The following is a 12,636-nucleotide window of genomic DNA, read 5'->3' as shown; positions in this document are numbered from 1 at the left end:
CAGGCCCTGCATTGGGCTCTGAGCCTACTTTAATTAAAAAAAAAAAGAAAAAAAATTACCCGAACACTATGCTTGGGAAGAATGGTAACCAACTCCATAGTTCCAAGCATGTCTGTGTTTTTTTTCCCAAGCATGTTTATATATGCTGAGAAGTTGTACCACTGAGTTTATTTTACAGCTTCTCTCTTTTGTCTCTCATCCTCAATCTTAATTCTTCCAGACTCTTGTCAAACATTAGGAATTTCTCTCCTGCCAACACATTTTTTAAGTTTTTTAACCTTAAAGTACCATGCCCCCTTGGATTAGTTTCATTATATTAATATCTGATTTTTATCAAATCACTAATAAGACCTCTTACATGGAAAATACATTAAGGTGTTATATGGAACAACTTTTTTACAGTATCTGCAATTCTGTACATTCAGAATTCATTATATTTCATTTTCCTAAGGAACTGTTTTACTAAATTAAAAAAAAAAATTTTAGTAGCAGGTCAAAAAAAGTTTTTTTAACTTAGAAAATCAGAAGAGGTAAACTTTTTCCAAGTAATTTCTGTTCTGAAAAAGAGGGTAAAATTTGTTAAAATTTTTAGTTTGTGATCCCAATAAGTGACTCACTATTTCCACAGTTTTCAGATAGAGGAATTGCTCCTTGATCCGTTTTATTGACGAGGAAAGCAACCCTTCCAAAACTAATGAAAGACAAATCTTTGCATCTTCAAACAAGTGATGGCTTTTATTTCTTATTACCCCTTACCTAGACCTTAAAAACAGTAGACAGAATATAGCTGGGATACAGGCAAGCAAAAGCACCCAGGCCTGGGGATTCCAGACAGAACGAGGTTCTGCCACTCACAGCTGACAAAATCCAAACTCAGAGAAATGAATGATGGTGAAACAAGAAAGGATTTGTTTCAGTGAGGCCAGCACTGAGAAGACAGCAGACTGGCAATTCAAAGACTGTCTCCAAAGTGCTAAATATATATATGCTTATATATGAAAAATATGGGGCATAGGTGGCATGGGTATGTTCAGGGAGGCATTAAAGGTCAAATCAAACCTTGTCTTAGAGTCGGTCATGGGAAGGCAGACGTCTTGCTGGCTCAGACGGTCCTTTTTGGCTGAGGGGGTAGTTGAGGTTCCCATCAGAGGATGCTTTGCCCCCTGGATCTTCCAGCCCGAGCCAAGAGACAAGCTGGAAGGAAACACCCAACTAGAAAGTTTGAGGTCAAAATGGAGGTAGCCGAAGTCCTTTTCCAAGAGGAATGAATTTCTTAACATATAGACATAAAACCCCAAGAGTGGGTTTTATTACAAAGAAAGGATTGTCTTACTGTCTTTGCTGTGGTTCCAAGTGAGCAGTTGTTTTTCCATTGTTGGCATTGTGCTGAATGTTTTAGTAAATAAGTCAGTATTGCTGGGGAATTCAATTGTGAACATTAAAGTTGCAGGTACTTCACAAATAGAGGTAAAAATACACTTAAGTCATATGCTACTGGTTGCCTTCGCTACCGTACAGGAATGATAAGGCAAGGCTTCAGGCCAGCCATTGCTAAGCAAGTGTGAGTCATGATTTTAACAACTTTGCATACATTCTGCATCTATCTGAAAAATGTGGAAAAACATTGTTAATGTTATGTCTTATAGCAATTTGTTGGCACAACTGAATAAATGGTTCTAAGGATCCCTTTTTCATAAATTTGGTTTTGCAACTCTCAAATCTCTTTGGTTCCCCTCTTCATTTACAATGGTCTTTTTTTTTTTTTAAAGATTTTATTTATTTATTTGTTAGAGAGAGAGAGCGAGCGAGCATGAGCACAGGTAGACAGAGTGGTAGGCAGAGGCAGAGGGAGAAGCAGGCTCCCCGCTGAGCAAGGAGCCCGATGTGGGACTCGATCCCAGGACGCTGGGATCATGACCTGAGCCGAAGGCAGCCGCTTAACCAACTGAGCCACTCAGGCGTCCCACAATGGTCTTTTAAATGAAAGGATCCTTCATCATAATCTAGGAGCCTATATAGTAATCTAAAAAAATGTTAACAAACGCTGATTCAAATATGTTAAAACAGTTAAGAGCACACAGAATATGGAACCAGTCTGACTGGGTTCATCTCTGTACTGTGGTACTTACAAGCTGTGTTACCTTGTACAAATTTCTTTTTTTTAAGATTTTATTTATTTGAAAGAGAGAGAGTGTGTGTGCGTGGGCACATGCGCACAGCAGGGGGAGCAGTAGAGGCTGAGGGAGGAGTGGGCTCCTTGCTGAGCAGGGAGGACCTAAACAGACTAAGCCACCCAGGTGTCCTGCCTTGTACAAATTATTTAATCTCTGGGTTTCAGTTTCCTTTTCTGAAGATGGGTAGAAAGCCTGTCTTGAAGATTGGTGAGTTTAAAATGTTAAGGATTTAAAACTTCAATATAGCTAATACAGCTTATATTTACTACTATTTTTTGTTTTGTTTTATTGTCTTAGAAAAACATTGCCCTAATTTGCATTTGTGTGTGAGATAACATTGGATCAAGTAGTACTTGTTTTATTAAGGTTATGAGTCCTTCTTGTTAAACTGAGAAAAGAAGAGTTACTTAATAAGAGTGGTTCGTTCTTCGTGAGGGATAGCCAAATGGTATAGTGGTTTCACACTATGGTAAGATGAGAAGTTGAGTTGAATTATCACAGAACACATATCACAGAACATAAAAACCTCTGTCTTGGGACGCCTGGGTGGCTCAGTTGGTTAAGCGGCTGCCTTCGGCTCAGGTCATGATCCCAGCCTCCTGGGATCGAGTCCCACATCGGGCTCCTTGCTCATCCGGGAGCCTGCTTCTCCCTCTGCCTCTGCCTGCCATTCTGTCTGCCTGTGCTTGCTCTCTCTCCCTCTATCTCTCTGACAAATAAATAAAATCTTTAAAAAAAAAAAAAACAAAAAACAAAAAAACCTCTGTCTTAGTGACACATCTACTATCACAAAGCAAAGATTTCTTTTTGGTTAAATAATGTGAGTTATATTAATTGAAATGTTCATTTGAATTACAGTGGTTCCTCTTTGGCTTGTGAATTTGTTTGGTTTTATATTGTGAAAGTTTGAATAGTTTCGTTGATACATACCAGGAATTGGCAAACTACACCTTTGTGTTGGCCAGCCATCTATTTTTGTAAATAAAGTTTTTTCAGGACACAGCCATACCTGTTCATTTTCCTATTGCTTATGCAATGTCTTACTACAATTGATAGTTGGGTAGTTGAAACAGAGATCATATGGCCCACAAAGCCTAAAATATTTACTACCTGCCCCTTTACAGAAAGAGTTTGCTGACCCAGGATATATACTAAAAAAAAAGTTAAGTCAGAACAGAAGATCTATTTTTCTTTTTCTTTTCTTTTCTTTTTTTTTTTTTTTAAAGATTTTATTTATTTATTTGAGAGAGAGAGAGAGCGCGTGTGCACAAGCCTGAGAGAGAGGCAGACGGAGACAGAGAGGGAGAAACAGACTCTCCACCAAGCAGGAAGTCCCAACGCAGACTCAGTTTCAGGACCCTAGGATCATGACCTGATCCAAAGGCAGAGGCTTAACCTACTGAGTCCCCCAGGCACCCCTGGAGATTTTTCTTTTAAAAGTAATTTATCCACATATGAAAAATTATGCACCACTATTATGTTCAAGTGTCCCTTCCAACAGAATTGAGAGTACATTTGTAAAGTGCTGTTGGTTCTCACATATAGGTGGTAATTGTTAATAGGAGTAATAAGTATTCAGTAATGATGTATCAGTAAACATTCATTGCCTCTTAACGCATTTTTTTGAGGATTTATTTATTTGAAAGAGAGCTTTGGGGGAATGGGGGGTGCAGAGGGAGAGAAAGAGAAACCCAAGCAGAGCATGGAGCCCATGCAGGGCTTTTTCTTAACCACGCTGAGCTGAGACCAAGAGCCAGATGCTTAACCCACTATGCCACCCAAGTTCCCCGCCTGTTAATGCTGTTTAATCCCTATTTTAACTTCAGTCTGTTGCATTACTACTTTCTTCTTTATATTCCAGGTTTCATTTTCGTTCATTTTTTTTCTCTGTTATAAAGTGTGTTATCCTCATTTTGATCTTAAATAATATGTGGAATATTTCCCCCTTAAAAATCTTCTCTTGATGTGATGAATTACTTTGACCTAAGACTGTAGTTTATTCAATGTAATACAACTTAACCAAAAAAAAAACAAACAAACTGTATTTTTTGTTCTATTCTAGCCTACAACTGGAGTTTTGTATAAAGAAGATAATTACGTCATCATGACAACTACACATAAAGAAAAATATAAATGCATTCTGCCCCTTGTGACAAATGGGGATGAGGTAACTTTTTATAAATATATAAATAATTCCTGTCACCAAAGATGCATATTTAAAACATTGTAAACACATATTTTAAAGTAAAACTGGGGCGCCTGGGTGGCTCAGTGGGTAAAGCCGCTGCCTTCGGCTCAGGTCATGATCTCAGGGTCCTGGGATCGAGTCCCACATCGGGCTCTCTGCTCAGCAGGAAGCCTGCTTCCCTCTCTCTCTCTCTCTCTGCCTGCCTCTCCGTCTACTTGTGATCTCTCTCTGTCAAATAAATAAATAAAATCTTTAAAAATAAATAAATAAATAAAGTAAAACTGAATGACAAGTTTCTCAGTAACCCTGTTTATCATAAAAGTAGTAATCACTTTTATTATTCTTGAATTCTTTGATTCTACAGTTCAACTTGGGAAAATTGGCAACCAACTATTCATAGTTTTAAAGAAAATCTAGGGCACCTGGGTGGCTCAGTGGATTAAGCCGCTGCCTTCGGCTCAGGTCATGATCTCAGGGTCCTGGGATCGAGTCCCACATCGGGCTCTCTGCTCAGCAGGGTGCCTGCTTCCCTCTCTCTCTCTCTCTCTGCCTGCCTCTCCGTCTACTTGTGATCTCTCTCTGTCAAATGAATAAATAAAATCTTAAAAAAAAAAAAAAAAAAAAAAGAAAGAAAATCTAATTCCACTCTTGCTTTCTTTAATAGAAATGAGAGTTTTGAAACAGGATATAATTTTTAAATAAAATTATGTCATTTTTTATAAAGAATTTCTAACAACAAATCTATAGGTACCTATGCTTTTTCCCTACCTTAGCTCATGCCCGTTTCTTCCTCCCAGAACTGTCCTAACTGCCTCTTATCCATCCTTCAAGGCAATGACTTCTTTCAAGATGAAACAGGAGAGTCAGCATGGTAAAATGAAAAGGACACCAGCCTAGGAGCCAGGAGGCTGAGGTATAGGCTACAGTTAGCTGTGGAACCTTGAACAAATTTGAAACTCAGTTCTTCCACTCAATAAATTTATTGAGCTATTTATGTAATACTTTCACAGTCTGTAAAATAGAAATACTACAAACTCAGTGAGTGCTTTCCTAGGTTTTGTTCAGATTTGAAATCTGTGAAAGATAGCTCTGTTCATTTTGTTTTAAATTTTATTAAGACACAAATACACATGTGCACAATTATCTGCATATGCATATGGCATTCAAGTCTGAAATGTAAAAATATATAGGAAACTGGGATGTACCTTAAAACTTTTCTATACCTTCTAAAAGATTCAGCTATTCTAAGGCTTTTGTAGTTAGAATTTGTTCAGATGCAAATATTTAAAACTTCTGAAATAGTTTCATAAGAATTGTTCAGGAAACTGATACTCAGAAACCTTTTTTTTTAAGAGAAGAAAGAATGAAAGATTATATGGCTCCTTATTTTATACTTCAATTCTTTTGAAAGAAGTGGCAAACCATAGGACGTTTTTAAAAGTTTTGACTGTTTTTCCCCTTTTATTTCCAAGCATTTGTGATTTGAACAATGAGTTAATACCCAGACAGCAGAGTTGGGTGAAATTCTAGATAATTGTAAGTATTAAATCCTAGTTCTTTCATAGGAAGAAGAAAAGGATTATAAAGGCCCTAATCCAAGAGAGCTATTGGAGCCGCTATTTAAACAAAGCAGTTGTTCCTACAGAGTACGTATTTTATGTTCACTTAATAAGTAGAAAATAGGGGCGCCTGGGTGGTTCAGTGGGTTAAAGCCTCTGCCTTCGGCTCAGGTCATGATCCCAGGGTCCTGGGATCGAGCCCCACATCGGGCTCTCTGCTGCGCAGGGAGCCTGCTTCCTCCTCTCTCTCTCTGCCTGCCTCTCTGCCTACTTGTGATCTCTGTCTGTCAAATAAATAAATAAGATCTTTAAAAATAAATAAATAAATAAGTAGAAAATAAATTTCCAATAGCCAGTAGACCCTTGAAAATAATTCTGCATTTCTTTTTACTTTATTATGTTGTATCATATTTTAAGTTCATTGTAAATCAAAGATATTGCTTAGTAGTATTTTGTTCATTTTAATTCCTGTATAGTAGATGCAGGAAACACCCAGTAACACCATTTTCAAATAATATCATTTCCCAAATTGTCCTGAATGTTTTTCAGATCAAAAGAAAATTTCCTTATACACAGTTTTAATAAAAAATGCTAATTCTTATTTTTTAGACTATGTATAAAATGGTCCCTAAGCCAGGTGGTTACTACAGATCCCAGGTATAGTCTAGACCTGTTTTCTTCACAGAATTTTCACAAAGATTTAATTAGTAAAAACAATGACTAGGCTTCAGAATCTTCACATTTTTCTGAGGCATAATAATGTTTCATTTAATGAAAGCTTACTCTAAATCTTGAGGGAAATCTACTCAACTACATAAAATATCAAAAAGTAATTCAGTTGAGTTCTATGACTTTTGTATATTTAAATACATCCGTTTTTCTTAGATTGAGTCTTATTGGACTTACGAAGTATGTCATGGAAAACACATTCGACAATACCATGAAGAGAAAGAAAGTGGTCAGGTATGTTTTTCTTCAAAATATGAAGTATGGAACATTATAAAATGAGAACTTTAATAATGAGATTGATGATTTTAAAGTTGTGTTCTAGGTATTTGCAAAATACTTACTATATTTTTATTTTATTCCAATATAGAAAGTAAATATTCACGAGTACTACCTTGGGAATATGTTGGCTAAGAACCTTCTATCTGAAAAAGGTTTGTTTCTACAGAGTGATGTGATAGTAATGCTGTAATTTCATTGAAAGCATATGTTGAAATTGGAATTTAAAAGATCTTTTAGGAAACCGTATGCATTTTAAAACACTAAAATAAATTTCTGAACAATCCCTTAGAAAACTTTTTCGAAGAGATCTTTTCATTATTTTCTATGTCAACAAACATTATGCTTTTTGTCTACAAATTTTTCAAAATCTGGTAAGATAACACATGTTATCTTTATATCTTTATCTGTTATATAGTGTTAATGTTAGTGTTTTGCTTACTGTAAACCTAGTTGCTGTACATGAAAATAGAAATGTAGATGTGTCTCTAAAATTGTGAAATATTTTTGTTAATCTGTGTTATTCAAAGTCAACTAATTTAAGATTAAAATTCTCACTGATATAAAAATACTTCAAAAGAAAATTGTTATGGCCATTTTTATGCCTCAAATAGAGTATTTCTTAGGTAAAGATGTAAGGATTAAATTTGACTGTCCTTTCAAACAAAACCATTTCAAGGCAACTAGCTAAAAGCAGTATGATAAAAATTATATGTATGTTTTCTATCTTTTTTTAGAAAGAAATTTAAAATTATGAAGTTGGTTGAAAACTTAATCATTTGTATTTTGTATTTAAGTCACTGGTCATTCTTTACACCTACCTTACATAGGTCATATCTTATATTATTCCACAGATCAAGAGTCAGATGAAAAGGAAAAATCAAAAGAGGCAAGTGACAAGTGTTGATTTTTTTCACTTTTAACATCTGTTATTAGTGAGACCTGAATTTGCACTACTGAAATGACAGAATTTAAATGACAGAATGTAGTCGTGCATTCTTTACCTGTCTATCAAATACCTCAAAGGATTGGGCCAAAGAAAACGTGCAGTATGTTAGGTTTTTCTGAGAATAGTTATACTGTGATATTTCTCTTTACTTTTAGAATCATAGGAAAATTAAGGAACTTGCCAAAGATATGTCTGGGAAAGTTTTCGTAATGGCACTGTATCACTTCCAGGCTTCACAGTAGTTCCCTCTGTTTAACATTGGAAACAATTATAAATAAGAGCTTTTGCTTTTTTCCCCTGCTTTGGTCCCTGTCTCCCATGGGTAAAACAGATAAACTACATATGTAAATAACAAGCTACCAGACTGCAAGCATCTTCAAAGCAGGGACTGTCTTTTATCTCTTTACCCCGCAGTGCAAAGCACAGTGCTAGATATAATATAGGCACTTCGTAAGTGTGTACTGAATGTGAATGCATAATTGATGACTGAAAAATAGGATTGTTTAAAAAGAATGATTCCTTAGGGTACCTAATCACAATTTTTAAATGGCCCTGTAGTTCAAGGAATGCATTCTGAATCCTAAGAACTCCCATAGAGTTAAATAACCTATTGTTAGAGGATATTTCTGTAAGTGGTTTTATCTCATAATGATGATTTTATTAGAAGAAAAGTGAAATGGCAAAAGGCCTTAAAAGGGATGCCTATAACTTAAAAGGGTGGCTTTGGGGGGAATTGATAAGCTAAGCATGGACACACATAGCATTGCTATTTTAAAAGATTTTAATTTTACAGACTACCTTTGAGATAAAATATTTATTTACTGTGGCTCTGGAGGATAGCAAGATGGAATTCAAAGTGTGAAATGATAAAGGAAGAGGAAGAAAAGGGTAAGGGAAGAAAACTAACATTTACTGAGCCCCAATTTGTAAGCCACATACTGTGTCAGGCATGTAACAAACGGTAATGTTTAATTTTTCCCACAACCTCTGAGTATATATTATTATTTTCCTTTTACAAATGACAAAAACTGAAATTTGGTCAAAGTCAGAAAGCCAGTAAATTCAAAGCTTGGCTTCGAACCCAGGATTTTCTAATTCTAGATACTAGCATCAAAATAGCATACAAGAAACCAAAATATTTTTTTCCTGGAAACATTTGTTTATTGCCTATTTTAGATAGGGCGCTGACAGGGTACCAAAGTGATACAAGATGAGCTCCCTGCCTCCAAAGAGCTTGCTTGGAGATACTATTAACAATATATTTTTTAGAGCCCTTATATTAGATTTTTCTTTGGTTTATGTAGATAAAATATGGGAGCTAGCTCCTTAATAATCCTTGTCTTCTGAGGTAATCTATTTTGTTCCTCCATTCCATGAACATTTCTTCATTTGTCCTTTGCTGGCCTTGAAAAGATTTATATGGGAGTTTATGTTGAAAAGTATGGCTTTTAATATTAATGACAGGGAAAAAGAGTAAGTAGCTTAATGAATGAGTACAGTATTAAGATTCCTGTTTTAGAAGATACTGTTTTACTAAGTAGCCCCACTTTGACAAATCAGACTTCAGACCTCTAGAATCTAAAGTATAACACAGCCATTCACTGAGAATTTAGTATAGATAATTCTGACTATTCCAGTAGAGTAAGTTCCTGTATTTTATCTTAATCTCTTTCTTTAGAAGTGTTAGAAGTAATTCATATTAATCAAGAGATTATATCCTTTTATATAAATGTACACTTATCTTACATCTTAATTTTAGCACCAAATAAAATTTCCCTTTTTTCTATATAAAACTAGGTCTGAAAATAAGTATTAGCTCAAATAAGAGTTTAGGAATCAAAAGAATGTTAGAGGAAGAATTTATAGAAAATATAGAAATGTTACTTTTATAAATGTTAGTTTATAAATAAAATGTAGTTTTCTTCCTTTAAGAATAAGTGTTTCTCCCATCCTCACCCCTACCTCCATTTCTAATAAAAAGTCTGTCTTACACTCTTTTTTTTTTTTTTTTTTTTTTTAGATTCCCACTAAAAATATCGAAGGTCAGATGACACCCTACTATCCTGTGGGAATGGGAAATGGTACACCTTGTAGTTTGAAACAGAACCGGCCCAGATCAAGTACAGTGATGTACATATGTCATCCTGAATCTAAGCATGAAATTCTTTCAGTAGCTGAAGTTACAACTTGTGAATATGAAGTTGTCATTTTGACACCACTCTTGTGCAATCATCCTAAATATAGGTAGGATGTGGATTTAATATTTTAAACACGAAATGCTCACATGCTTTAAAGTGTCATATGCTTAGCTTTAATGCTTTGTTCTTACTGAATAGGTTCAGAGCATCCCCTGTGAATGACATATTTTGCCAGTCCCTGCCAGGATCACCATTCAAACCCCTCACCCTGAGGCAATTGGAACAGCAGGAAGAAATATTAAGGGTGCCTTTCAGGAGAAATAAAGAGGTATGAGAATTATCTAATGGTATTTTCTCAGTGCTTTCTTTTCCAAAATTCAGAGCAAGTACCAATTATTTAATAATTCCTTAGCATAGTAATAGTAATTTATTTTTCTGACTCAAATTTTAAGTTCCAATATTTTAACTGATTTTAATTATTTTCCTAATTCTTGTACTTCTCAGAAACAATTTTATCATTCTCTTACTCTGATGATTTCATACTCTAGAGTTTGACATCCTATTAATTGTGGTGAAGTTGAATTTTTAGGTAGTTGAATGGCCTTCCCAGTTGGGCCCCTTGAAGAAACAGACTACAACTCATCTTCTAATGCGTTATTTCTTCAACCCATTACTCTATGTCATCAAACCATCATTCTTCTGAAACTTCTTATTCAACATCAGTCTTTTGGGTCTTAGTTCACTGGACATATGCATAACTTGATCTTAGCACATAAAGCACTGAACATGTGAAGCTTGAACTTTCTCTCCTTCCTTTACTTGAAGTCATTCTCTCTGGTTCTCTCTGTTCTCCTCTCCTGTGTATTAGGTCTTTGTCTACTTCCTGCTGCTGAAAATGTTGATGTTCCCCACAGTTATAGCCTAGTTCCTTCTCTCTGTAGTGTGTATAGTCCATCTCAAGTGAACTCATCCAGGCCCATTCTGTTAACTTCCTTTAATACACCCATGAGTTTCAAATACACATCTTCAACGTTGACCTTTCCCCTGAACTCAAACCACAGTCACAGTAGTTTAACATGGATTGCATATTAACAGCTGTTATCTAATCCTCACAGCAACCTACAAGCTATACTATTATCACCCTCCTTAACAGATTAGGAAATTGAGGTTCAGAGAAGGGAAGTGATAAGTGATGGGTTAGAGATGAAGATCAAAACAGTGTGGTTCTAGAACCTGTCCTCTTAACCACTTCTCAGTGTTGCTTCTCCTTTTCCATGTGCTATCTGATCTTCCTAATCTACCCTATTTTTTTTTAATTTTCATTCATTTACTTATTTATTTATTTTTACGTAATCTCCACACCCAGCGCAGAGCTTGAACTCACAATCCCAGGATTAAGAGTCACATGCTTCCTAATAAGCCAGCCAGGCATCTCTTCCTCCATGTTTTTAAAGCCGTGTTACTTCCTTTGCAAATGAGAGAGGACTTCTATTGAATTACCCCAGGAAGAGATCAGTGTTTCCTCTTTTTTGATCTTGTATTTTACTCAGTCCTCCATTATAGCACTTACATGGCTAAAATTGGTTGATTTTCCTATGATTCTTACATTAAGATCAAGGGAGAATATGCTATGCTTTATTACTTTGAGGTTTCCAGCTCCTTGAATGATACCTGGTATGCTGTGGGTACTTAGTAATGGTTTAATTAACTAATAACTAACCTTGAGCTGCAAAGCCTATTTCTCCTTTCTCTTGAGTACTTCTGGTAAAAATATTGCCCAATTCTTTGTAGTTGTTGTGAACACTGCCATTCTGATAGGACGGAAAAATTACCTTATTAATCTGTGTTTGGTTTGAAGTGCTCAATTAAGAGATTGGACATGGATTTCTCTTCTTGTGTCTCCCTGATAGTGATTTAAATACTGACAGGTTGGGGCGCCTGGGTGGCTCAGTGGGTTGAGCTGCTGCCTTCGGCTCAGGTCATGATCCCAGGTTCTGGGTTCGAGCCCCACATCGGGCTCTCTGCTCAGCGGGGAGCCTGCTTCCTCCTCTCTCTCTGCCTGCCTCTCTGCCTACTTGTGATTTCTCTCTGTCAAATAAATAAATAAAATCTTAAAAAAAAAATAAAAAAATAAATACTGACAGGTACTTAGAAGTCAGCTTAATCAAAATGCTTCACAAATCCTAACTTTAATTACTCTTCAGAGAAGAAATGGCGCTTACTTTTCTCTAATTAATCTGTTTAATCTGCCATTTGAGAAAAATAACTTTTAAAAAGCTACAGATGATAATACTTTCAAAATACTTAGGACCTTTAGAATACACGTTGTAGATGAAAACTTTAGGTAATACTGTAGGGCAAGTAGTTATTTAAAATGATATTTTTCTCAGAATCCTCTCCTTTATAAATCTAGTTAATTATGCATAACTTTTTTTAAAAAATGATATTTGTCATATGATTTGCCTTTTAAATGTGGAATAAACGTAACCATAAAGATAATGAATTTTTTTTCTGTTTTAAACAAAAATACATATCTGGCTATCAGAATTTTGTTTTGATATTAATACCTGTTACTTTTGTTTTGTTTGACATGAAGTGGTTTATTAAGGGGCATTAGGACTGA

General features: G+C 35.5%; 1 protein-coding gene across 1 annotated transcript in view; it reads left to right on the top strand.

The window, feature by feature from the left end:
- Positions 1-12,636, top strand: part of ERLEC1 (endoplasmic reticulum lectin 1) — a 31,725-nt gene that overhangs the window by 3,725 nt on the left and 15,364 nt on the right. Inside the window, exons 2-8 of the mRNA XM_047744023.1 lie at positions 4,237-4,341; positions 5,928-6,008; positions 6,807-6,884; positions 7,018-7,081; positions 7,781-7,815; positions 9,896-10,119; positions 10,212-10,341. Coding sequence (XP_047599979.1) covers positions 4,237-4,341; positions 5,928-6,008; positions 6,807-6,884; positions 7,018-7,081; positions 7,781-7,815; positions 9,896-10,119; positions 10,212-10,341 — 717 coding nt within the window. The remainder of the gene's footprint in view (positions 1-4,236; positions 4,342-5,927; positions 6,009-6,806; positions 6,885-7,017; positions 7,082-7,780; positions 7,816-9,895; positions 10,120-10,211; positions 10,342-12,636) is intronic.

Source organism: Lutra lutra, chromosome 9, assembly GCF_902655055.1.
Source record: "Lutra lutra chromosome 9, mLutLut1.2, whole genome shotgun sequence".
NCBI classification, from domain to species: Eukaryota; Metazoa; Chordata; class Mammalia; order Carnivora; family Mustelidae; genus Lutra; species Lutra lutra.
Note: the sequence above shows the minus strand (reverse complement) of the source record. Positions and strands in the feature narration are given on the sequence as shown.